Source organism: Pogoniulus pusillus, chromosome 10 (genome assembly GCF_015220805.1).
Source record: "Pogoniulus pusillus isolate bPogPus1 chromosome 10, bPogPus1.pri, whole genome shotgun sequence".
NCBI classification, from domain to species: domain Eukaryota; kingdom Metazoa; phylum Chordata; class Aves; order Piciformes; family Lybiidae; genus Pogoniulus; species Pogoniulus pusillus.
Window position 1 is genome coordinate 11,097,146 of NC_087273.1, and position 27,448 is coordinate 11,124,593.

Below are 27,448 nucleotides of genomic sequence, written 5' to 3' on the forward strand. Positions count from 1 at the left end.
AGTAGTTAGGAATAAAACAATTTATGGAAATTACACTGGAGATGAACAGGGTTCCAAAAATAGCAAGCAAGCTATCAGGATCATCAGAGACTGCTAAACTGCACACAGAGCAAACTACCATACCCTTCAGTACAGAAGGAATACGAAAGCCCTTGCTTTTGTCTATTCCACCATCTTTTGTCTTGTTTTTTGAGTGAAACAAAGTTTGTAGAAGGGAATGCCTCTTCATTATTAGTACTGGGTTTGGTCTACAAAGAGGACTTATATATTCTCTCAGAAGTGCTTATTGTAAAATAGTATAAATCAATTATTTACAATTGTCTGTAATAAGACAGAGGAACTGCATTCATTCAGAATGAACAGAAACAGTTTGATTTCTTTAAAAATAATATATAAACCCATAACTTTAAAATGTATGTAAGAAAAATCTTGAATCATTGTCTTTTTTGGGTATCACCTAGCCTTTCAGCATTTGTAATAACAAACTATTAGGTTGCTTTTAAAATTATTATGTGTCCTTTAAGTGTAAGGTTGAAACATTGCTCTAAAGCACTGAAATGAGTATTTAAAGGTGTACTCAGCTTCTCTGTTTGAACTTCAAATATTTCCTGACAAATACTATAGAAAACACCCTGAAATAAAGTCAGTCCTTATTTTCTCCACCTTTTTGACTTGCTTAAGTATTAACTTTGAAAAGGACATAATCATTTGCATGCCTTGTATGAGATATTCCCATTGGGAATCTAGGGGATCTAACTGAAACTGGCTACATAAGAACGTAACAATTTCACAAAGCAAGCCCGTAAAGCCACAAGTCTTCAGCAGAAATATTTGGATTACAGTGCAATATGACACAATGATGAACATCTTACTGACATGAGAATCAGAACTATGTACCTTATACAAATTGTTTAGCTAGAAGAGTCTTAAAAGTAGCAAGAGCAAAATGTACCTGAATTTTACCAGATTTTAAAGCAGCAAACATGCACTGTGCTGTGTTAAAGGCATGTCTCCAGTTGTGATAAGCAACATTTTTCCGGTAATTTTTCTTTACGCTTAAAATCCACCTGCAGAGAACCTTTAAGAAACAGCATCACACAGTTAGCTGTAAATGTATTAGAAATCAGTTCTTCTTATGAAAACAAATCTTCCTCTAATCCTGCTTGAAAACTCTCACAGGAAGAAACGTCCTTTTCACTCAGTTGAGTTCAACTGTAACATACTTGGAACTGTGAACATAGATAAGAATATTCTTCCAGTCACTAGTTCAGCCTCTAAGTAATACTTGTAGGTTTGTGGTTTTATTGCTAATAGCTAAATCTTGATGTCAGATGCACTGCTGTTAATTCAGATATTGAATTACATTGAGCTAACTGGGAGAAAAAAAAAATCTGTGGTTGTAACAACATACTTGATACCGATTTTTTTTTCTTTAAACTACAGAGTTCTTCCAAGAGCTGTTTTGATAAGTAATATGTGGCTTTTCCCTCATATCAGCTTGTTGAAAGACAGGCAGAATTGGACTTTGGAAAGCAAGTAAGTGACAGAAAGAGAGCAATGACTATATTCTTGTGTAGTATTTTTGACTGCGGTATTACATGCTGTGGGTTATATTGCTAAGAAAGTGAGAGGTTTTGATGTGTACCTAGAACAGGTCTCTTGGTTTGAATGGATACAGCCCATACTGCTTCATGTTAAATGCTGGCTGAGAATCTAGCCCTTGGTTTGTGGAAGAAAAGTTTTAGTGTTACTAGTGAAAGATACTATGCTGACAGAAATGAAAATCCAGTATTATCCATCCACATAGATTATTCCACACAGACAAAAGCAGCAGCATTCTCTGCCTTCCCACTGTTAGAAAGGAGTGCTAGGGTACTACAAATTTTCTTTAGCTCTGGTATGGAATGGTGAAAGCGTAGCTTCAAAGCTGTCAATGTTCTCTTGCTTCTGTTGAGATGTGTAATTCTGTGTCTCTTGTTGTGGTATTATTTTGGTTTTGCAAAACCGTTACAATTGCTCCAGTAGGAACTAGAAGCCCTCCCCTTATTGGACTGCCTCATTCTCTTTCTTCTGCTGGGACATATTCCTTAAGGAAGTACAAGTTCTTGGGCTTACTACAAAGGTAAAACTGAGTACTGGGATATTGCAGAGATCAGAGCAAAATATTGCTTTGGTGCGGTGGCGGGAAGCTGGTGGAGGCGAGATGGGGGTCCTGACGAGTCGACTCAGCTGCTAGCAGTGCAGTACGGTTTATTAAGGCAGTACAATTGCTTATATACTACTTTGGAAGAGGCGTGCACGATTAGCTTGGGGTTGGCACAAGTGGACAGTACAGATTGGCTCAGAGTTATGTGTAAGGTACAGATAGGTTGCCCTGTATCAAAACAGTCTGCGGTGTCCACCTCTGGGGGCTGGCAGGCTCAGCCCCCTGCAGCTGTGTGTGGGGTGCTCATTGTTTACAGCTTGGTTTCCTGAGCCAGAGACAGGCCCAAGGTCACTTCCCAGCACGGGTTCTCATGTTTACCAGCTCATGTCCTGCTAGCGGGAGAATTCTCCCACACTTTGGGCCCACTTCAACACTACTAATCCAAAGTGGTCTATAAACTGAAGATCTTGAAAATAAATACATTTTGCTAATTTGTAATCATTCAGTAGAACCAAGCTGAGGACAAATCCCAGGACTGCCCATTTGATATGCCTTCATAGTTTGCTAACTACTTTTTAGTATTGGTTTCCAGTGACATTTACTATAGGCCCATTTCACTGTTCTCCTGATTGTGTAATGCTGAAGTTGTCTCTTTCTGTGAAGAAGCATTTGACAGCATTCATACCTCATGCTTCATTTGGAAATTTTGCACCAGGTTGAGGTCTGTGAACATTCTAATTGTACACAGTGTTGTTTCATAATCTGAGAGCTCAAAATCACTGAAGTTGAAGTCAGTTAGGTTGAGAGATTGTGCAGATGGTACTACAGCAGCCTAGAGAAGAGTAAGAGAACACAACTTAGCACTAGGAAAGAGAGAGCATGACATAAACATCTGCTTTTTCAACACAGAAGTAGTAAGATGCTAAACATTACCTTTAGATTATACTGATGGTTACTTCTTGTTTATCTTTCCTTAACTTTTCTGTTTAACCTGATTTCCTTAGATTCAATACACACTTTTCCATAGATCAAGAGAACAAGCAAAGGATTACCTGGTTAGTCTGTTAGCTATATCACCCACAACAGATTGTAACCAAGAGAAATGTGTGAATGTATGAAGCTGAGAGATTGAGAAAATAAGGTAGTGAAGTTTCTATGGATGTGCAGACATCAAAATCTGGAACTGCTGACATTCTTCTAAAAATGGTGAGGAAAGAGACGTCAGTAGAGCAGAATTCCTAACAGAATCCACATTGAGTGCTATGGTAGTCAGAACAAGTCCACAGGCAGAGCTTTCTCAGGGCTAGAAACTGGAAAAATCAGGGTTCACCTGTGATCTTTAAAGCCTTTGGACAATGGTTTTGAAGTTATTTGTGTTCTTGGAAAGCAGAGACACTGAAGCCTGTGTCACAATCTACAGTACTATTACAGGTAGCATGCCAATCAGCTCTCTCCATAACTAGATGTACCAATCTCTGCTCCATATGTTTGCTGTTATCTTTCCTGTGTGCCAGATTCAGAACATCCTGAAAGATTATGAAAAGTAGTACTTACACAAGAAAAAAAAAATCCCATGCTCCTACACATTGCTCATACCAGTAATTTAGTGTCCCTCAGTTTGGATTCATGTGGTATTTCACCTACAAGCATTTGAAAGAACCACTGCTTCTATGTTCAGTGGAAAATAATGCAACCATTCAAGGACTCTAATGGCATAATTCTGAAAAACTGTAACTGAAGTCTGATATTTCATGAGGAAAGGGGCTGGAAGAACACAGGAGGAGCTCAAACAGAACACCTCAGGCCTCTGTAGTAACTTAATTCATAATTTACCTTTCTCTGCCTTGATGTCCTGCCTTTGACAGCCACAACATTTCATTTCAGCGGAGACAAAAAAACTCTCTACACTCTATAGCTATACAAGTGTTTGTTGGATTAGATATTTCCTCTTTCACTTTCTATAGCTATACAAGTGTTTGTTGGATTAGATATTTCCTCTTTCACTTACTAAGGCCAGTAGAGCCATCTGGCCCCCATTTTATATCATGCAAGTTCATTAGCTATTTTAATTTCAAGTCACTGAGGAATGACCATCTTTTGTAGGCACTCACCAAACTACAACTTCTTGCTCAACTTCTCCACCTGGTCTCCGTGATAGTCTTGTCTCTTTATTAATGAGTAACTGTGTGGTAGGACCAAGGTTCAAAATCTGTGTGACACTGACCATTCCAAACTATCCTTACTTTTGAGCCTTGTTCTGTGGCACCTTGCTAGTTCTGTCCATCCCATACTACCCAGCTTGTGGTTCCTTATGCCTACCTTCCTCTCCATCCCTCCATCTCTCTCATTTTTCATTTGTATGGCAGGAGCAATCCTATTTCCACAGATAGTCTGCTCCAACAGAAAACTGGAGAGACTAAGCACAGGCTGTGTTTTGAACTATACTTGAAATCACAGTTGTAGTTATTCCTTAGGCAGTGGTTTCTAAACACAGAATTAAACATGAGCAGAAAAGGACATTGCACAGAAAAGTAACCACAAAAAAAATGCATTAACAATTAAATACAGAACTTCTTTGTAAGGGCATAAACTGCACTCATACTTGAGATGCTGGAAAGATACCATAACATACACAACACTCAGAGTTACCTGCAGAAAAAAGAGTTCTCAACATTTTGCTTCTGAAATACTTCATCGGTGTGAGTCGATACTAACACTGCCATCAGCTATTCCTGTGACTTGAACTGCTGAGGTATAATTCAGGTTCTCCTGTAATTGCAGCTCTCTGTGTCTCCCACTGTAGGCACTGTAACATTTCCTTTTTGTGTGACATAACTCAGGAACTGCTCAGTTTAAGCTTCACTGTAATTTTTATTTCTGGAAGATGCACTTCCGTGTGTTTAGGGATCAGATCTGGGTAAACTCTGCCCTTTGTTGTATTAATAGAATGTTTCTAAATAGTAGTAAAAAATTCAATTACCACTGTTACCTGCAGCTCCCTCGTTTCCTCCTCAGCAGCAGAAGCATGGTAGGAGAGAACCTTCAGAAAGAGAAGAACAGCCCTTAGTACAAACAAAAGAGAAATGTGATAAAGATGTATTTTTCCTACAGCAGACTTTTTAGCTTGCATTAGCATTGCATTTGCTGATGAAATACAGCGTCCATGCAGGGCCCACACTGGTTTTAAGGGAGCTCACTGAAAGCATGAGGTATCTACCCCTTTTGCAAACCTGCCCCAGCACAAAATCATCTTGAGATAATTAGGCCACAAAAACATAGTTTCTATAAAAGAGCAAAGAACTCTGATTTTCTCTTTGGAAAGTTTTCATGCCCCACTTTCAAATACAAATAATAAAGGAATGTAACAGCTATAATTATGAGCCTGACATTGTTGCCATAATCTTTTCAGGAGTTTATTCAGACATAAAATTAAGTTTTGCCCTAACTGTAACTTGGCAAGAAAGTATGAAAGACAGTAAGCTTGTTTTAAATTAACAAAAGAAGCCCATCCTATTTAGCTGCTGAGAACACAGGATGTGAAAATGTTATGGAGTGTTTTTAGCAACTAGAAACTGACTTTTGTTGTAAAGAAGCCATCTTGTATACTAATTTATAATCTGTCTGGACTTCCTATATTATCTATAAAGTGTTACAGCAGGAGAGAGAATTGCTATTTTGCTAGATAAACAAACATTTCGTTTTTGAAAGCAGTGACATTACATTGACAGTAATTTTACCGCCTTTTTATTTAACATAATTTAATACAGGTTTATTTGAGTTCCTTTAGAGGTTATGGGGTGCATAATCCCCATTTTAGGAATTCTGCAAACACTCTTTTTACATAACAAATATTAGGAGATACAAAGTCTACAAATTTTTCACTTTCAGCTTCCAGTTACCATTGCTGAGTAATTCAGCTTCTCAGGCTAAAGCTGTTTTTAAGTATTAAACTTAACAGTACTTCATTCAAAGATGAGACCAGATGACATTCATCCTGATACAATTTGATGGTGTCTGAGGAAATTGCTGAAAACCTACAATAATGCTGCTGTTACTTCACAAATTGGTTTGTCCGAAGGACAGAGCCAAAATAATCACAGAAAACCTCAGACAAGAAAAGAAAGCCCCTAATCCCCCAAACAGTTTCCTCTTCCTACGCAAGAGAACAAACCCCACTATGTTGCCAATGTGTAGCCTCATGGAGAGGAACAGACTGATTCAGCTCACCACTAAATCTCATGAGTAAAGTTAAAATTCTCTACCAGTAAAAGAGTCTGCCAGCAGATACGGAAATAAAATCCTGTGCAACTCAACAGGCCAACTGATGTTCTCCTCGAGGAGAGCAACTTCTGTTCAGTATTCATTTGAGTAGCCATACTTACATGTAGAACAGACAGGGTCTGGAGAAAAATTGGATCTGTTTAGGACTAAGTAAGGACCACCTAGATTTTGGGCTCACCTCTAATGTCACCATCTGTTTGGCCATGGCTCTCTCTACAGCTTCATACATCTGTGTATTCTGGATGCCCAAGCCACAAAAGATGACAAATGCTTCCAGGAATTCTTCATCATTTCTGTTGAAAGCTTTGATTTTGCCTGAGTTTTCTTCCATCTTATTCACAAGCTGGCAAACCCCTGTGCCAGGATATAGAAATTAGAAGTGATACACAGAACTGCCAATGTATCCCATACTGTAAAGAACATCAAGGGAAAAAAATGAGTCTAGGACAGTTTAGCTTACAATGGAAACCACTAATACACACAAAAGTGACACAGAGGAGCATCACAGGATTTTCCCCAAAGTGTTTTAGTGTTTTTTAGAGTAATTTCACTATAGATGACTGTAGACTTGAAAGTATTGATTAGGATTTGTAAATCAAAAAATATAGGGCTTTACAGACTTGATTATCGTATGGGTTGTTTTCATACTAACTTTTATTATTAGCAGTATTCTAGACTGATTTAATCCCTAAAGACAATTTGTCCTTTGGAGGCTAATTAAATTTCTGTAGTCATGCCAAAAGAACATCTATGAAAGTCAGAAGAGTGGTGCACAGAGTTTTTACTTCCTTACTTGAGTCAGTGCTGAATATCTTGTAAAATAAATGAACTAAACAGGGAATAGCCAAGTTGAGGCTCAAAGCTTAAGTACAGGCACTGAGTCAATGAAGATGTGATTCAATTACAGCCTGCTCCAAGAACTACAGAACTCACTGAAAAGCATCTTACTGAATTCAGCTGGTTAGAGTCAAACTTGTTCATAGTTGCATCTGTTTTTCTGTTCAGAACGTCTGGACTTTTCTGCCATGAAAGGTCTGATTGGTAATTTCTGCCAAACCTTGCTGCAACTTAAATCCCTGACAGCATTTTAAGCTGAGAGAAAGTCACATGTATACCTCTCCCTAGTTTGTAAGAAATCAGAATATCAATTAAAGCAGCTGCATTGTAAGTATATGTTGATTTTGGATGAAACTGCTGTCGGGATGACTGTTGTCTTAAGTGAATCCAAATGTTCTCTCACTCTCCTAAGTGTCAGTACTAATAGTTCCAGCCATAAAAGCTAGCATTTCTCTGGCCAACTGCAAGTAATTATCCCAGTGAAAATAGCAGCTTCAGACTAAAAATTCTGAGATAAATTACTAAATTAAAAGTCTTCATTTTCTATAAACCACTATTACATACCAGTTTGTATACTTGAGGTGTTTTGTGAAGAACACTTTGCAGGAGAAGGAGTGAAATATTAAATATCTGCTTAGCCAGCAAAAGAAAAGTCAAGTATTTAGTGTGGTGTTTCTGGATATTTATAGCTTTTACATTTTCTTGCATCAGAAGAGCTACTCCTAATTAACACAGGATATATGAACAGAACCTGAATGCCTTACACTTCACCATAAGGTCAGGAAGGCTGGATTTGCTCTCTGCTTATGGGTAGGGAAGAAATTATAATGTACCAGCAGTGAACATAATCAGCAGCTATAGTAAGGTCTTGTCAGTGCTAAGCATTTTCTATATGAAAGGATTTCCAGCATTTTAGTACTCCATATGTACAGACTAAAAAAAGCTCATTAACAAGTTTAATTAAAAGGACAAAAAAGTCTTTGAGGGAGCAAATGTACATCTTTCCTGATCCAGTAGGTAGAAAAAGTGAGAAAAAGAATGATCATACACATGCAAACTGTGTTTTTAGAAGAACACATGCCTTGCATGTGGAAGTTTTAATGTCTGCTGACAAAGTAATGGTATCCTGTTTCCAAATTACTTCTGTGCGAGGAACTTATGTTAGTATGAGAGTCTTCTCTAAAGAGATCAGTAAGAACAATGTAACTGTAGCTGTAAACTATTGTGGCAGGATTCTGAACATTAATGGGCTGAGATGACTTGAATGATAGTAAAAATAGATAATGCCAGCAGATCCTCATTTGCTGGTATCTGCTTCACTAACAAAAAGATTAATTTTCCCTGGGAAAAAGAAGCTAACTTATACAACTCTACAGGAAAATCTCATGAAACTTGCTTTCAGATCTCTCTTTAGGACTGTTTACGACATTTGAATAATTTCCATAGCAACTGTGATGTAATGAACATAATAAGACTCAGCAGAGAATAAGCCACAAAAGCAAATGAATTCTTAAAAGACATATCATTTGGGTGCACGTGAATGCTTTGGATAAAACCTCAATAGGATAATTTGTAGCACCAGAACTACACAGCAGCTGGCACAGATCTTTCTGCAGCTGAGTCTTATTGGAGGAGACTGTCAATGTCTGTGCAGTTCAGCTTGCCTTTCCACTGTGCCCTAAAAGCCCAGCATTACAGACAGCTCAGGCCTCAAAACCTTATTTACTGATTTATGTCTTCCTTCCACTGCCTTGTAAAAGTTCTTCACAAGCCACAGTAGTAACACACTCTCTAAACAGGAAGCAATGAAAATAATTTTTCTTACAGAAAGCTTTTGAATGCAAAAAAGCACAAATTATTTCTATAAAATGTATATAAATATATTTTTAAAGATACCTACCTATCACTTTATTCTTTTTCCCATTTTTTATTGGCGTACACAGCAAACTCTTTATGTGTTGACTTTCATTTTCTGCATTGTCATTCTGTTAAGCAAACAAAACAAATAATACAGTTTTAAAGACTAATGTTCAAGTGGCTGAAGTGAAAAAGCTGCGGATCTGAGATCTATAACTACTCTTGGCTTACAGTTTGCACATCTCTGAGTGGTCTAATAAAAACTATGTCTGATACAGGCTTTGGTGAATGGTCATATAGGTAATGATGGAATCTTCATTCAGTGGGATTTTGCAGTTACTGTGTAACTGTGCTAATTAAAACTACAGCTTTTCACCAAGACAAAGTGTTCCGCTCAGTGCAGATGCAACGAGATTTGATGGGCTTTGGGACACCTTTTTACCCTCATGAGGGAACTGATCTCTCCCCTTCCCAGCAGGTTTCCTCACTTGCAATATAGTAGTGTAAGGAACAGATGGCATAAAAGAAGAATGACTACCTAACATTAAGCTAACTGTGCACTTGTGACACTAAAGTGTTCATAAACTCATTTAGATTGTTTGAGATGCCTTGATTAATCCACAAACACAATGAAAGGAGGCTTAGTGGAGACCAAATTATAATTCAAAGAACAGGAGAATTACCACCAACTGGATCTTCCAAAGACCTTTTATCATTTCTCATGCTCCAAGATAACAGAATTTGTTGGGAGTAGGGGCGAGATTAAAGGGTAGAATAATTTTTCCAAATACCTGGTGATTAAAGGACATCTGCTGTAACTGCTCTTAGAATAAAGTGAAGTACATGTGGTCCACTCTAATTGTCTGTGAGACAGATATAAAGGGATACACACTACTACATCAAAAGATTATTTTGTGGGCTTTGTTTAGGGTTGTTTGGGTTTTTTTTTTTTTTGCTGTTTTCACTTTGCTGGCTGGTGCAAGGACTGTCAACAATTTATCTACAGTCAAATGCACAAGAACTATAATGCTTACAAGTGGCAAGAGGAGATGTGATTCTTGAAAGAAAATATTAAAGGATTGCATCATGTCAGATACTTTGCCTGACTCCAGGTACTTAAGTGCTACTACTTTAACAGCAGCCCATCATCAGTAGGCCATATGGAATAACACAAGAGTAGGATTTGCTGTCTTCTGAACTGTGACATACCTGTGAAATCAGCTGTAGAAAAGGATATAGAAATCAGTATTTCTCCCTAGACCTCTGTGATAAGGAAAACATGAAAATTGGTTTATGGCTACCCTGACAAAAAACGACTGTTTTGTGGTGAAGTTCAAATACTCTGAAAGTCAAACTGGTCTGGAGTGGAGATAAGACCACAGTGCATAATGCCTGAGCCAGTATGAATGGACAGGAAGGGGATTAAGAAAAAACATGCTTAAATGCCTTTAAGGAGTCTTGTAGATACTTGAGCTTTGTCTCCACTGCACTCTTTGTTGGTTCAGGGGAGAATGCTGAAGCTCAGCATTTGTCCTTGTAAGTGCCCTGAAGCTGAGGCAGACAATAGCACAGCTCTTACAGGCTAGGTAGCTGAAGCCACCAAAGCATTTGAAAAGCACAAAATTCATTTCAGAAGATAACTGAACATGCTATGAAATGTCCTCTAAAGAAAGAGGCAAGCTAGGGTTTCTAGGGCACTAGGTACACTTGGGATTTCTCTCATGTCAGGGTTCATGAGATTTCAAAACATTTAGCCTACAGCCCTGCCTTAAGACTTCTACACAGTGGTGGAGATGTATTAACTATGTGTTGAAAAACATTATCTAAAAATCATTCTAGTAGGACTATGTTTTCTTTTCATGACTTTCTTTCACATGCATAAGGTGTAAGTCATCTAAATTCCAGAGGAAAAAATGCAAAAGAACTCTAACCATACTGGCAAAGTGAATGACCTGTTTCAGACAAGCAGTTGTTTCAGACAAGCAGTTGTTTAGATGACTCTCAAGGCATTTGCTTTATTTTAAAATGTCTTCAGAATATCCACTGTTCAAATAATATCTGTCCAATTCTGTTTGCACTTCTGCTCCTGCAGTTAAGATAGATTTGGGCCCTCTACTGCAAAACAGTGAACATTCAATTTCTGTGTTGCTCAATCCTTCATTGAAACTCACTCCATGCCTAAAACTTCCCCACCATGAACCTGTCCCTTCTTTCCACTTACTGGAATAATCACACTGAACACTTTTGACATTTTCAATGTGCATCTCAGAACACAGAATTTAGTAAAGAGCTCTCTGCTGGTCATAACTCTCCTCTCTCTTGTTACTCTCTCCCCGAGTCTCTCTAGCCAGCAAGCCTAAATACAGTAAGAGCAGACATCTTTCTAATTACTGCATTGACAGAAAAATACAGAACTACAAGTTTGCTTTATGTTGGTGATGACTTGAAGGTCATGCAGCTGTAATCTGAGTCTTGCCAAGTGACCTTCTCTCCTACCTCTCCAGTATCTGTGTTCAGTAGTACACCATACTGCAAGCTCCCACTTAATGAAGTGTGAAGCAAAATCTTCCAAAGAAAGGTTTAGTTGTTCATTTTTCAAAACAGCAGAGAGCTTGCATCTATAACATCAACCTTTGCCAGAACAAGAAGAGAAAGGAGAGGATAAAAGGGAAGGAACTTCTGAGAGCTTCCCAACACCTGCAATACACGACCGAGGATTACTGTGAAAACCTCCTACTGATCTTCACTTCAGTGTTTTGCACAGAACGTTGCCAGCTCTCCACTGTAGAGATAAATCCCTCCCTTGGCTTCCCTTGGCTTGCTGTGCCAGTATTGTACCTTTTCTTCACAGATAATTAATTTTATCAAGCAAATGAACCTTGTTCTGTGTTTGTGTCATTCTAACTGCTGTGGTCATTACATTAATAGAAATAATAAGGGGGAAACAAAAAAAAAGGTTGAAAGGTAATCAGGAAAACATTTTCCATTTCTGAATTTCAAATCTAAGCTTAGTTTACTTACTGTCCAGGGAAATCTCCTATCCTTGCAGACATCTGGGATGTTGAGAGGCTCCATTGTATTCTTGACATACTGAGCATACATATAATTGATTTTGTTTGTATCGTAGTCCCTGAAGGATAGAGCAGCATTATTATTATGTGTTTAGAATGAAAATGGGACATTTTGTTATGCAAAGCAGGCAATTGACATATCTTTCCTGTTTGAGGAAGGGATATATCCAATAGATACATAATGGAGTTGAGTTCAAGTTCTGCATTATAGTCCAGCTGTCATTACAAAATGGCAGAGTGGATTGATTTATACATTCCACTTTTCACATTCAACAATGTTAACACCGAACACTAAACTTAACAAATAAATCAGTACAATTTATACAGATGAAGGATAAGGAATAAAATGACTGAGTTTATATTGAAACAAACTTCTTGAAAACAAATTCCATTCACAGATCTGACACCCCTGGGTGAAATTCACATATTCTTTAAATGGAGTGCATCAGATAACAGTGGTGAATTCTCTTCTAAGTCTTTTGAAATCTGTTCTAAAAGTAAAGGCACAATCACTTTCCTGGGGATTTTGTTACTGGAATAGAACTGTTTATTCTAAAAAGATGTAAAGTCTATTTACAAAATCAATTATCTACACTTTTTTAGCCACAATGTATTTAACTAAGGCATTTTGATTCTCCTGGATGCTTTGCTTGGTTTGGAGGGGGACATGTGTCGTAATAATAACTCCTGTTCTATCAAGCTTCTGTAGTTTCCCTGACATTTGATTGTAGTTGTCCTTCTGGTGTAAGGATGTTCATAGTGCTGGAGGAAGGGAATTATTCTTGTGTTATCTCACAAGCTTGGTTACACAAGGCAATGCCCTACAGTTCTGGAAAGCAGTCAGATTTGAGGTTTGATTCAAAGTCCTTGATTACATAATGAGCCTGAAATTTTGTTATGTAAAGTGATACTTTGATCTAACCCATGTCATCCAATTTCTGCCATTGCCCAAAACTACGCCATTCAAGCACAGCAGAACTTCTAACTCCAATGGTTGACTCATAGGACAATCCTTGGCATAAAATTGTGCTGTCTCATGAACAAGATTCAGATATGCAATTAGGCCTTCAAGACTCCTTCCTTATCAGTCATGAGAATAATTTACTGATGGCTCATGCAAGCAGTAAATTACATTTGAAGTCAATTAACTAATAACCAGGAAAGGAATAATGAATAAGAAAGTAAATTTTTTATCATTCCCATATTAAGAAAAGCAGGCAAATAGGAACTTTCTCTGTCTCCCTGTGATCTTACTAGCCAGCTGTACCTCTGTACCGCCTGGCTGTATATTGTCTAAAATCATGATACAGCTCAGCAGCTTTTAGTTAACTGCTCAAGCCACATACTTTGGACACAGTTTTCTAATATGTGGAATTAAATTTAGTATAATAAATCTTCACTGTGAGACAAAGATCAAAGGGGTACTGAAGTCCTCATTTTCTCTCTGCAGACTATCTGTGGTAGAGAACTTTATATGCAGCTGGGTCTCACTCTTCAGCAATATTTGAAACAACCTTTTCTGATGATAGAGAAAGGTAATGGAAACACTTATTTTCTCACTTCAGTACAGAAGTTCAGACTAACTTTGGAACTATTTCATCTGCATACTTGAATTCAACTATTTCAATATCTTCCCCTCCCTCCCTGTTAAACTTATTAATGGTTTCTCAAAGATGACTGAAGGAACTTTAGGACTTCTTTCAGTCAGCTCTCTCTATCTATGAAATAATGATTAAAATCATAAATAGAATCAGTATCTACTAATGTGGATATGTCTACACCATGACAGTCATATAGGCAAATTTCTTACAGGTTAGTTGGAGAGCAGCCCATCAACTTCCATTTTTGCTTCTCACTATTGTACATTTCCATAGCTCAGACTTACAATCTTGTACTTAGACCTGAAAAAATGAAGAATTAGGCCCTACTTCCCTATTGTGCTCAGTCTGACCTTTTTGAATTTGTCTATGTACATTCCAGGGCAAAACCTGCTCTCTCAAAACAGCAGTAATAGATGGCACCCTGTGGAAATAAGGTCTCTTGTAAACCTATTTTCTTCAACATTCTCCTGGAATGAACAGAAGTTTGAATTAATCAATTTACCTCTTCATAGTTTCAGCTGAATCTTCTAATTCCTCAGATTCCATGTGAAACACACTAGAAAACGAATCCTGGAATAGCAAGAGGATATTTTAAGATATGATATAGGTGTGCAAGGTTGTTGTAAGTTAGAAGAGTACCATTCATGAAAAGCTTGTCGTGCTTACAAAACCTGCTTTGCAGTAAAGTTTATTTTACTTCATTTCTAATCTAGCAGCAAGTGTACAGGATCCTACCAGAAAAACATCTTTTGGTACAACTTTTCATTACAGTTGAAGTGTCTTCAGTCTCTGTTGATCACTCTGAGATTAAATGCCAGAGTTTAGAAGCTGCGCCAAATTTATCTGTCTGCACAGAACTTCTTGTTAACTTACAGAAATACTATCGAGCCATAATGGGGGGAAGCCCCCACTGCCCCCAAGCAACAAGCACTTCTGCCTTTAGACAAACACCACACTCACAGGACAATCTTCATCCACTATGAAGATGGTACACCTCTGCACTTGCATGAAGGATATTATAGTGGCAGCTATCTTCTTCAGAATCACTTCCAAAGACTGCTGCTCTTCAAAAATCAGGCTGGCAAGATCAAGAAGCACCTGAGAAAAAGGGATTTTAAGAAATTTTGACTAATTGTTTTGTAATCAATAATTATCATTACTACTGTCTTTGATTATTTTCCTCTTCCCTGAATCAAAGAAGTCAACATGTATGTCTGCAACCAAATATAAGTTTTGGCTCTCACCCAGGCTTCAAGGTAACAGTAAGTAATAGCCAGTTTGGCACTTTAGATGGAAGAAATAAATAGCATAGTTAGCTGTCTGATGCTTTTGATCAGAGTGACAGAATATATTTTAACAGTTCATCAAATGAAACCTAAAAAGCCAGAAAACACACACCTATTTGTGCTTAGGAAACCTAACAGTTTCTAACAGATTCTATGGAACTCATTTGATGAAAACATAATTTAGATACTGTCTGCTGTATTTCAAAGCTGCAGCCAAAGGACTCAGCTGCTCAGATGTGCTCATACTTTATTCCTTTTATCCTCACAAGAAGCATGGAGCCAATTAAAAAACTTAATCCATCTTTGTACCAATTTACACACACTGATAGTCACTTGGAAACTCAGATCTACCAGAAAATGTTTAAACAACGGCTGCCTATTTGTTTCTCCAAACCCTTTTCATACCATGTATGGCAGACATATTCACCTGTAATATGCATTAATAACCCAATAGTTATAAAGATGGCTGAAAAACACAGTTACATTAATGAGAAGGAATTCCAGTTTTTCATTACTGGAATTAGGGTTAGTGACTATAGTCGTAACAGGCTAAAAGAGCAATTTCTCTCACCTGTGCTGTTCTGTAGCGATAATTCTATCTGAAATTTCTGGAGTATATTCTATACCTCTGGTTGTATAAACTATTCAGTAAGCCACAAGATAACTTCAGGCAATACCAAGTATCTTGACATGGAATGAATGTTCTGACACACAGCTTTTCTTGCAGCCCAAGACAGAATGTGCCCAGCTACTTTTCCTTGCAGTTAGTTACAGCTCCATCGGATATGCACAGCATTCAATTAGAGTAAGTAAAAACAGCCAGGGAATAACTACCATGTGAGACATACCAGGAGCAGGCATTGATTACCTGCTAAGCATAGTAATTTCTGCATTCCTGGGGCAAACCTGTTGAGCGTACCTGATTACGCCTGTTCTCAAGCAAAGATGTCTCATACAACTGAGCGTTGTGAAGAACAATTCCACAAAATGCCAGATATGCAGCAAAATCCTGAAGACAAATGAACATCAACACCTCATGAAGATAATGTCTCACACCATCTTAACTCTACTCAAAGATAAGCTACTGCAATTTTTTGTGTTTTTGCAGCATCACAGAATATATCTGGTTGGAAGAGACCTTCAAGCTCGTCCAGTACAACTCTCGACCCAGCACTGAAGGGTCAACAAAAACTGATGTCCCTAAGCACCAGATCCACACACTGTTTAAACACTTCTAGGGATGGTGACTCCACCACTGCCCTGGGCAGACCATTACAATATTTGACAACCCTTTCAGTCAAGAAATACTTCCTAATATCCAGCCTAAACCTCCCCTGGTGCAGCTTGTAACCATTTCTTCTAGTTGTCGCTTCCCACCAAGAAGAGGCTGGCCCACTCCTCACTCCAACCTCCCTTCAGGTAGCTCAGCCTCCTCTTCTTCAGACTGAAGAACCCCAGCTTGCTCAGCCACTCCTCGCAGGATGTGTGCTCAAGACTCTTCACAAACCTCATTGCCCTTCTCTGGATGTGTTTCAACACCTCAATTTTCTTCATTTAGTGAGGGGTCCAGAATTGAACACAATACTCAAGACGTGGCCTCACCAGTGCTGAGAAGAGAGGGATGATCACCTCTCTATTCCTGCTGGCCACAGTGCTTCTAATACAAGCCTATTTGGACACCTGAGCACACTACTGACTCATGTTCAGTCGACTATCAACTAATACTCAGAAAGTCTCTCTTCAAGCTTCACCTTGGCAACCACACATCCCCAGGTCTTCGTTTTGAAGTATTAAGTAATCTTTTACTCATATTCAAGGTAACGATGTTTGGTTGTTAATTTTTTTTCCAGTTACTCATCATTCATTTTCTTTCATTTATTTAAACTCATTGAGTTTATCCTGATAAAAGTACGACTGACATAAGAAGCAGATCATAGAAATCAACTCATTTTGCATCCATGCTTATTTTATCTAGGAAAACTGCATGCAGACAATTTGTTTTGTGAGGGTTAAGTTAACGTCTTCAGCCTGAATGCAGTCTGGTTTATTGCTACATCAATCTTAATGGGAAGTCTGGAAATGTTTGGAAATCAACTGAAGTGTCAGAATCAGGAATCATGGTGCTGTCTGGTCTACTCTCTCTTATATTGTTCATACTTTATTCAAAGCTTTTTCTCATCCTGCAATTGCTATCTTGAGATACAGTATTTAAGAAAGAATCACTGCACAAATTTTAATATTTGGAGTATCTTTATTGGGGATGCCAGGAAAAGCAGGACCAGTTCCTAAAAAAATTATGTCTATTCAAAGTTATGGAGCTGTTTTACTGCATTTCAGTGCAGTAATAGTACTAGGATTCAGAGATCTATGGGAGATACCATGCTGATCCAGAAATTAAACTATTTCACATCCATGTTTCCCATGGCCTCATAAAGAAAGATATTCACAGTATTACCAGGACTTTTTACTACTTCAGATGTGTTTAATTTTTAATAACTTAAAAAATTCTGATAAGCTTTAAAAGTAGCAACTTATCTGTCCCCCATTCCCCTGTGAAAACAAGAGACACTTCTGTCCAGCTTTTATACCTTTTCATCTTGCTCAGTGAAAGTGCCACCAATTCCAGATTTCTTATTGATTGCTTGAGCCACACCAACAACCTAGAGAATTCAAACCAGAGCAATTAGGCAGCTTTTAGGAGTCTGTCACTGGTTTCTGTTTCTAGATGTATTTGTAGAAGACCACTACAGGTATTCATTTAGTTGGCCATAGGATAACAGAAGATATTTAAGCCTGGGTTTTTTTATGCACATTACAAATAGCTGAGCATGAACCTAAAATATGTTAAAAGCCCAAACAACTGCATGTATCCTGAACTTCCTTATAGTTACACTGTGCATGTTTAAATGGCTGGGTCTCTGTGCTAGGATCAATAAATCTGCTGTGCAGTAAACTCAGAGGCTAAGATGTGCAAGCTCAGACGAATCCCATCTAGCTGGGTAATGAAAGGGTGTGAGCTAAGAAGCCATAAAGTCTGTGCAAAGCTTTCAATTTTTTTCAGAGTTTTTGAATACTTGCTTTGTCAAATGGTTGACTAAGGTGCAAAGAAGTTTGTTTGAGGTCCAAGTAGTGTAAGACTGATGCAAGATGTTAATCATAGAATCAACCAAGTTGGAAGAGACCTCCAAGATCATTTGTTCAACCTATAGTGACAGCACCTTTTTCATCTTACTTTTTTGAGATAACAATGTCAGAAGGACTGTGTGGAGTGCATGTTTAAAATATTGTATGTAACTGATAATCATTACATTTATAATTGCTATACAGATGGAAGGCAGAACAGTTTCATTCTTGTAATGGAAAAGAAGACAATTTACTATCTCTCAGCCTCGCCTTCCCAAAACACTGGTGTTACAAATAAGGTCATTGTTCTGCAGCATGAATTACTGCCAAATGTGGGTTCAAATATGTCTGTCTGAAATAAAGCTCAACTGTCAGATCCATTCCATACAACCCACTTTTTCCTCTCATTTACTTCAGTGAGGAATATTTCCTATCCAGTGAGATTACTGTAATAAAAATGTACAACTAGCCTCATGTACTTCTATAGCAGACTTGGAATAGCAAGCAAATCCTTCAAGCAGTCGCAGTGCTTTCATATTAACCTACTCGTGCAGAGATCAATGGTTAAGGTCTTTTCTCATACCACTGTCTTCTGTGGGTACTTATTTATTCTATTTTTTTTCAGTTTCAATCCAGCATGACTTAAGACAACTTCAATGACATCAAAGGCTTTTGGGGACACCCCAAACGTGAGTACTTTCATATTATGTAAACACATCCCCTGCATGAAAGGGAAGTCTGTGGTGCTTAAAAATCCTATAAGGAAACAGTAAAAGAACCATATGAATATAGGAAAAAAGTTATTTGGGCTGCCTTTACTAGCACTGTGGGCTTCTGATACATTAACACAGGCATGTGTTCCAAGAGAAATGGTCATTTTTTGATCTTTGTTAAGGTCTTTCAATAAAAGGTTTTAACTGTAGAGGAAGGAGAAAAGAGGAGAATAAACTTGCTCAAAATTCATGTTCCTCTTGATGACAAAAATTTTGTGTGGCTGCAAATCTCTCTTGTTGTCTCAGTGGTATTCTGAACTTTTAATGACACTTTTGTGGGATGTGCCTTTTTTTTCGCATAAAAACAGTTGTAAAATTAAGCTGGTCCAAATTCTGGCCCCATTTACACCAGTACAATTCCAGTGATCTTCACTAAACTCTATAGAATGAGAAAAACCTGAGACGAATACTGTTTAGCCATTGGAGTCTTGCCTGAAACCAGGTAATTAGGAGAAGATGTAGGAAACTCAATAGGATCTCTTACTGTTACTAAAACAATTATGTAATTAGGGCAAAAGTAAATCATGTGGTAATATTTCAGGCCATGAGGAACATTTTCAAGAATACTAAGCACAGTATGAAATCCAAATCCTCATTTAAAAAATGTACTATAAAGAAATGTGAAATACCAATAGGTCTGATCTGTGATCTCCAGCTGGGAGTTATGTTCACACCAGCGTAAAATTGAATTGAAGATGACCAAGTGTTCTGAGCTCAGCTGTACAGAAAACTTATTCAGATAACAGGTAGATTAAAACTGTTAAATCTCTGTGTCAGTAAATGAGAAATATCTGAGATTAAGTTAATTCTCCCTAAAGCTTGGAAGACTCTCAGAAAAAATGACAGTCCACTCAAACGCTTACTCATGGAAGTACTGTTCCAGTCTGACCAAAAGTTGCAGCTTAATTTACTTAGGCACAATATTTTATGTCTCTTGATTCTCTAACAGGCAGACACCAAGTGAACTTTTTTGAAAGTTGAATCCTGTGTTTCTTTTCTTGTCATTCTCCTACTATACCTACAGAATTATCCTGTGTATTCCCTGGTTGCCCAAGACAAAACTAGTAGGAAAGAAAGGAGTTTAAAACAGCTATGAAAAGGGATGACTGCTCGAAAAGTTTAAGATACTAGTGAGGACTAAAGAAAATCAAAACTAAGGGATAGGAAAGACTGAAATACTTAGTTTCTGCTCATAATTTGGTACCTGTGATCTTATGGCCTACTCCTTGAAGTAACCATCCAGCTGCTGAGAGCTACACACTCTTTTTGGTGAGCTTTATCCCCAGTCTGACTAGGCAGGTGGGATTATAGAACAAGATGTATCTAGTAGTCACACAGTACCCAAAAAGTGCCATCACTCAGGTCTGCTGTATTGAAAGCACACAATTTATGGGCAGAAAGAAACAAACCATATGTAAAGGACTTAGCAGTCCAACTTTAATGTCAGCTGGAAAAACTCCTCTTGGATCAGAAAACAAGTATTTAGTTATTTTCCATTCAGGTAAGACAGCCTATGAAAACAAAAAGCAGTTTTGATAATGGAATTGTTCTTTTACTTTCAGTTCCAAATGGGGTTAAAAAAATCCTCCAACAATTGCTGAGTCAATATCCACATCTGTTTTGCCACACCTGAACACACTTTCCTAACTGTATTCTTGCTGGCAACACAGGTAATCTTCCAGTGCTGCTCCTTGTTCCATAACATCTCCTCTCAATCTGTAGCACTTATCCCACTTAATGACGTCTGATTCGCATTACAAGCAGAGACTTCTACCTTTCAGACAGCTTTATTTTTGCTATTTTCTTGCAATACTTGCTTCTTCCCTTTTTAGTTGGTTCTTATTTCAGCTTGCTGAAAAAGGTAATTAATATAATTTTGTCTCCTAGGAGAATTTTAAAAATTTGTTTATTTACTTTGCTGGCACCTGAAGAAAAATTACATTAAGCCTAAGAATGGTAACCAGAAGAAAGAAACTGAGCTTTTAATCTTATTTTAAAGATGGGAACATACTCACTTGAGAAGATAAAGTGGTTTTAACCTTACTTTCCTCTCCTGGTCTTGTAGATGTTTGATTCAGGCTGATAGAATTACCCTGCAGGGCCAGAACTGTATTTACAGATTTTCATTTTAATCAACAAAACTTTCACATCCTCTTCTCATTCATGCCAGCAGTAGCTTGCATGATTTCCAGCAGTCTGGCTGCTATAACATTTCCCAGCATAAGCTGAAAATCCACCCAAGAAGCAAATAATCCTGCTGCAAGAGCTACTGGAAGTTGAGTTAGTTTGTTTAAAGTTAGTTTTGCTAGATCTACTCTATACTGCAGTGACTGTGGTGTATTATACCCAGCGTGGTCACTGCAGGAGGAAATAACTTAGTGGGCTAACAGTAGCATGCCTGCTCACATTTTATTCAAGAAAATTCAACAGCATTATTTTCAAAGGCTGTTGTAAAAAGAGTAGCATCCCTCATTTGTTGGGAAGTGCTTCCCAGTGATTGCAACAAACTAAACAATTAAGAGTGGACATTGCCAGAATGAAACATTTTCCTGGGTGACTGGTAGGAAGTTCAGTCTTACACACCGAGAGCCTGGGAGGTAGGTCTCAGTTAATTCAGCTAGAACTTCCCAGATGAGAAAATCCTACAGATTTTAGTAAAAATTAAACTGAAATAGAATTTCATTGAAATTATTCTGAAGAGCTGACCAAAAAAAAAAAAAAAAATGCAGATACAAAGAAAATTGTCACAGACTCACAGAATGCTAGGGGTTGGAAGAGACCTCGAAAGATTATCTGGTTCAAACCCCCCGCTAGAGTAGATCCACGTACATCAAGTCATTCCTGTTGATGTTCTACAGCAGCTGTGATGACTCTGCATCAGAGACCATGCATACCATCCATTCTACAGATATTATAAACCAGTTAGAAAGCTGTACTGTGCTGTTCTGGATAAATCCTCAAGTTTGCTTAAGCTAAGGACTCAGTTCTGACAACTTTTATTCAAATGAATGTTCACAAATGTCTACAAAACCAGATGGAGAAATAGAGGTAATAATTATTTGCAGCAACTTCTGTAGTCCTCTTGCTGGGTCTCTGAATCCAAGACCAATCAAAACAGAAGAAAGTGCTACTGCATATACTGACTTCATTACAGGAGCTCTAGAGGGCAAATCAGTACTATTTGAAGCTTCTGAAAAATTAAAAGGTTTAAAGACACACCAGGAATGAAAAGCTGCTTTTTTGAGATGCACAATGCTCAACTGCCACAACCTGCAGTCTTATGCCAGCAGTGGTGAGACCCTGATTTCTGTATAAGCACTGTAGCACTGAAATGGTTTGCATTAATAGCTACAGCTGTGGCCAGCAATACAAGTTTCCTCTTGCAAAAGAAATAACCATGGTAACTCTGTGGTACTGTCTGGCTAAACCTAACTTTTCCTTGGTGGCCTTTGTACTACTGAGGATAAAAAGTCAGTCTTTTTTGAGCGCTTTAATGTGTTCTCTGATATGTGTCAACAATCTGAGTAGCAAGTCTTATATAGGGATGTCTGCTCTTGAAAAAGAATCTCTAGAAGATAAAATCTTTCATCATCTAATGCAATGCTTACTATAGTTTCATATTCACCCTATGATGAATTTAAATACAGGAACTGATGATTACATGATCTCATATTGGTTTTACTTTTAAGTAGAATAGAATTCAGCCTACCCAGGGCCTTTATTCCTCCTTGTTTTCAGTGATGATGACCAGCAAATGGTACAGCACTGCATGCCACTAAACATCATGTGGCAATTCTCTTGTCATATGATGTAAAAGATTTGATTTGTTATTAGAGGTTGTGGAGCAAGATCTTACAGATCTCAGAACGTGGTTCAAAGACCCTGAAGTCAGATTCAAAGCTCAGCCATTTTCCAGCTGTAAATTTTCATGGGGAAAGGAGAACTTTCAATAAAGCTACTACTATGGAAGCCTCTGTGATCTGATCTTTAAGGACTTAATCAGCAGATTTTTCTGCATCTGAAGTATAGTGTTTCTATGGCATTTCTGTCAACAAGAATAGGTTGAGTAGGGAACTGAGAAGAGTTCTTTTACTGTTAAATGAACATCTTCACATGCATTTGTGCAGAGGTAAGGTCCTCGTACCGTGCTGCTTTTTTCTCACTGTTAATAGGTCTTGGGTCCTTTTTTTAAGCTCTCCTGTGAATCAAACAGTTTTCTTCTTTTCATCAATGGAATTTCTTACTAGCTGTTATTTTTAAATGAGACCTTGGTTTTTCACATGCCTCATGGAAATATAGGCAAATGTGAAAAACATCTACTGGAAAAATCTCCATTCTTCAGGAGGCCCAGAGGATTTAATGATCAGCATGAGATTTTCCTCTCAATTACTGACTCTTCTGGTTTTTAAAAAAAGAGTACTAATTCTAAGCAAACAAACAGAAACCCTAGTTGCTTCTCTTTCTCAGTCTTTATTTTTGGATGTCTTCCAGACAGTCTTTTGACTGTGGTTGCTGACATTCTGGGCAAGGGCAGCATTCCCTAGCCTCAGTGTTACTACAAGGGCTTCAAGGATGTTTCAGGGGTTTGGTTGTTGGTTTTGTTGGGTTTTTTTTTAACAGGAAGGAGCCAGTTTGCTGTTTTGGGGTGTTTTAAATACAAAAAGCAGCAGAATGCACATGGAAAAATAGGACTGAATCACTGACTCCAACATCTGTCCAAGAACATGTCAGCCATGTGTTATAGTGAGAGGGGGAAAAAAACCCTTCGGATAGAGACTTTAAAATCAGGAGGGAAAAGTGCTGTTCTTTCCTATATGGAATCCGATAGTTCAGGCCCTTCAAATGATTGCATGAGTAGAGTTTAACACTCTCCTCAAACTTCAGGTTGGCTGAATTTCTCAAAATAAACAAATTCCTGCTTCATTTCCACTTGCTGATGCACTTAGGAGTAGAAGGCTGGCTGAAGATACGGCCAATTGCAAGTTTATTCAACCTGTAAGTCATGGAGATTGGCCCGACAGACTACAGCTCTTATTCGTTTCCCCACCAACCATCAAGACCTGGTGAGAAAGCACTTTCACGCTCCCTGGCCAGCAAGATTTTGTAATTCATTTCTAATCCAAATTACATAGAGCACAGCAATTTTTCCACTCAAGAAAAAGAAAAATGGGATGGTTTGGGTGAAATTTAAAGCTTTGCATCAGCCTTACATGGACCACTGGTCCCTGAGAGCTCTTTTGCACAACATCTGCTTTGCTCATCAGCTGGCCCATGGCCAGCAGTGGCTGCTGCTGGCTAGAAAGGAGAAGACTTTTAAGAAAGAGTGGGAGTAGGAGAGGAGCAAGTGCTGGCCTTGGAAGAGCTGAATAAAAAAAATTAAGCCAAGATTAAGAGTACATGAATAAAAGAAATCCAGATGATCATCTGGGTCAGCAGGAGTAAGATTCAATAAAGAAGTTTAATCAATTTATTTAACAACAACAAAAAAAGTTCAGTTCAATAAGAGTCAATGTGACCCATTTTGTAAGAGCAGTAAAAGATGGAAGAGCAAGAAAAAGAAGGTATGATGTCTTTAGACCAATCTTGGCAGCGTTTCTTTTTGGAGTTTGAACTCCCTGGAAGCAAATTATAAATACTCTGAAAAATAAAGGAATTACAGAAGAGAAAGTTTCGAAGCTCTGTATAGACAGCCTTACACTTTGTGAATATTCTTAAAACTGGTGATGTGGCTCAAGGCTACATTCAGGGTTAATAAAACCCAAAGTTAGTTTACTTACTGCTAAGTAAAACAGAGGACCTCACTTTTTTTTCCATTCATTGGCTTTACTGAATTCACTGTTCAACTACTCACTACAGGAAGACATTGTTAGTCCATAGTAAGAATTCTCCCTGCTGCAACAGCATCAGACAGGAAGAGAGAACTTCTGTGAGAAGTGAGTGGGAAAAAATGCACAAGAGTTCTATAAGCAGATTCACATTGTTTTAAATAGTGGTTTAAGTTACATGATTTGTGGATGACTTTTCTGAATCACAGCAACACTATGTGTTTTTCAGTGCCTGCTGTTAAACACCTGCTTCTTAGGTTGTTACTTGAAAACTAACACATAACAAACAGCCTTTTGGACACCAATTTGTGTCCTCTGAAGAAAATAATGTAGATGTAACCTAAGGTGAAGTACAGAAACCCTTAACCACAATCTGAGTGTGCAGTGAGACAGACCAGTAAGTATGCAGAGAGCTTCAATGTTGACATACTTGGTACAGAAACTAGAGAGCAGCACTTTTAGAGTTAAATACACATATTCCACTTCTGCATCTGAGATTAAACTCTTCTTGACAGTTCCCTTTGGCTTACATTATGGAACTAGATAAAATAAACTTACAAGTTCAAGCAAACATAAGCAATCTTTTTAAAGAAGAGGTGGTATACTGTAAGCTAGTGACTGCCAGCTAATAAAGCATCAGCATAGCTGGAAACAGTATTACATTAAGTGATCTTGTATTGTAACTTACCTCTTCTCTGTGATTCTTTATTGGCATGCAAAGAATACTCTGAGTCTTGTACCCTGTAATCTGGTCAACTTCTGCATTGAATCTTGGATCCTGATACAAGAGAAAAACACAGTTATTTGACCACTTGCCTGAAGACCAGTTCTTAGCAAATATTTAAAGATTTTCTGAGGCAGCAAACAAGTGTCTGTTGAAAATGAAACCATACTGCTCTTTTTTGCTTCTGAAAAAAAACTGCTGAGTAATGTTGCCTTATTCTGTAAACATGCTCAGATTAACTGAGAGCTGATCGATCAGAAGCACTAATTTTCAGCTTTGTATGCCTTTACCGAGTTAACTAATCAATTAAGTATTTCATGAAAATTTCCAGCATCCCCAAATTCAGAGCATGAAATCAACACATCCAAGGAGTCTGGAATGAAGAGATGTTAAGCTCCAGTATAAAAGATGTCTCTCCTCAGTGCTGGTTCTCTTCTTCTGTTTGTCATCTGGCCTTGTATTAAATAATTCAAATCACAGAGTATCATTTCATTTGGGAGACAGCTGTACAGCTCCAACTCTCATCCTGTTCTTGTCCATTCAGCTCCTACTCTGTGCCTTGGGTGCATTAAAATTCTCCAAAGTCATAGGACTTCACTTTTGCAAACAATTGTACTTCTGCACCAAAATGAATGACATTGTGAATATAAGTGCATCACATCCAAAGCTAGGAATGCAAATACTGATGTGCACATAGCTGGAGACAACGGGCTGACATCTAACTGATAATGTCAAACTTAGGTAATTTATTTGGATATTAGCATTCCTCTAGCATTAGTCACTGTTCCATGTTTCTGCACACGTATACATGTATAATACTTCTATTATAACCAGAACCATGGCGTCAGGTTTGCATCTTGACTGATTTAAGTCACTACAGCCCAAACACATACACGCACAAAAATGGCAATATTCAATAGCTGATATACTATGGCTTTTAGCAAGAATTGGTCAAGATACATTTTCATGGTTTACCTCGTATGCATTCTTGATGTTCAGAGGCTGGCCTATAGCTGCTACGTGACCCACAATGCCTTTGTTCCACTCCAGCCGAATGCAGCTGTTGGAAGCTTCTTCCAGGGTGGAGCCTTCTGCCACATCAAACAGCCTGCTTACAAGAAACTTCTCATTAGAGCTGTCCTCACAGACCAAGAATAGGGAGTAGCGATCGGCTGCTATGAGCTCATGGATATGTAGGAAAATCTTATGGCAAAGTGCTGTGACATCTAAGTGACTAGAAATATCTTTCACAAGTTCCAATAGTCTTGAGCATTGATCCCCTGCACTGGTCTCAATCCTTGGAGATTGCAGAGGCATCTGTTCCTTCTTTTCAGAGCCGGAGAGGAAGCTCACCGCTCCTACCGAGTCCTTGACAAAAATAGGCCTTAAGGGTCTGTCAAATTCAGAGGCAGAGATTTTCCTTGCTGGTGTCCCAGAGTTGGTGGTCTCACCACAGGTAGGCTGATGACAAGCACAGGATTCACTCTGGGTCTTGGTTCCCTCTTTGCAGACTGGGATGGTATGAACTCTCTCAGCAAACCATGCATTAACCATTTCTCTGTAGAACAAAAATAAAAATACAGTGAATTATGTAAGTTAAAACTCCTCAGGAACAAACATGTTTGAAGAGGACACTGCAAAAAGGAAAACTTTAAACCTTTACACACAGTGGGCATGAGTGCACCTCTAGTGCTCCTCTGCATCAACACTCTTCGATTTCACACAGCACTTGGACTAGATTAAGCAATAATGTTTTAAGCAACATAAAAAGGAAGCCATTTCTACCTAGAGGAAATACCTGAACAAGGCAGAGGAAGCCTGCTTATGCTGTGGCTTTCAGAATACAGATCAGAAGTTTATGCTGTCATTCTGTGCTTGCAAAGTTCTAGTCTTTCCCATTCCTAATATTCAGGTTTCTGCATAA

The 27,448-nt window shown here is 38.2% G+C and overlaps 1 protein-coding gene and 1 long non-coding RNA gene across 7 annotated transcripts in view; one reads left to right on the forward strand and one right to left on the reverse strand.

The window, feature by feature from the left end:
• Positions 1-27,448, forward strand: part of LOC135178722 (uncharacterized) — a 52,280-nt gene that overhangs the window by 23,957 nt on the left and 875 nt on the right. For both annotated transcript variants that reach the window (XR_010303710.1, XR_010303708.1), the window contains exon 3: positions 18,828-18,891. This is a non-coding gene — a long non-coding RNA (uncharacterized LOC135178722). The remainder of the gene's footprint in view (positions 1-18,827; positions 18,892-27,448) is intronic.
• PDE5A (phosphodiesterase 5A) overlaps positions 1-27,448 on the reverse strand; it is a 58,369-nt gene that overhangs the window by 13,051 nt on the left and 17,870 nt on the right. For 4 of the 5 annotated variants that reach the window (XM_064149887.1, XM_064149885.1, XM_064149889.1 and 1 more), the window contains exons 2-13: positions 26,500-27,082; positions 25,489-25,578; positions 17,668-17,739; positions 15,999-16,088; positions 14,754-14,891; positions 14,296-14,363; positions 12,143-12,251; positions 9,165-9,249; positions 6,606-6,781; positions 5,127-5,186; positions 2,832-2,978; positions 953-1,078 (exon numbers count right to left, since the gene is read on the reverse strand). In XM_064149887.1, the coding sequence (XP_064005957.1) occupies positions 953-1,078; positions 2,832-2,978; positions 5,127-5,186; positions 6,606-6,781; positions 9,165-9,249; positions 12,143-12,251; positions 14,296-14,363; positions 14,754-14,891; positions 15,999-16,088; positions 17,668-17,739; positions 25,489-25,578; positions 26,500-27,078 (1,740 nt within the window). In that variant the 5' untranslated portion in view covers positions 27,079-27,082. The remainder of the gene's footprint in view (positions 1-952; positions 1,079-2,831; positions 2,979-5,126; positions 5,187-6,605; positions 6,782-9,164; positions 9,250-12,142; positions 12,252-14,295; positions 14,364-14,753; positions 14,892-15,998; positions 16,089-17,667; positions 17,740-25,488; positions 25,579-26,499; positions 27,083-27,448) is intronic. The other variant, XM_064149886.1, reaches the window with a different exon arrangement.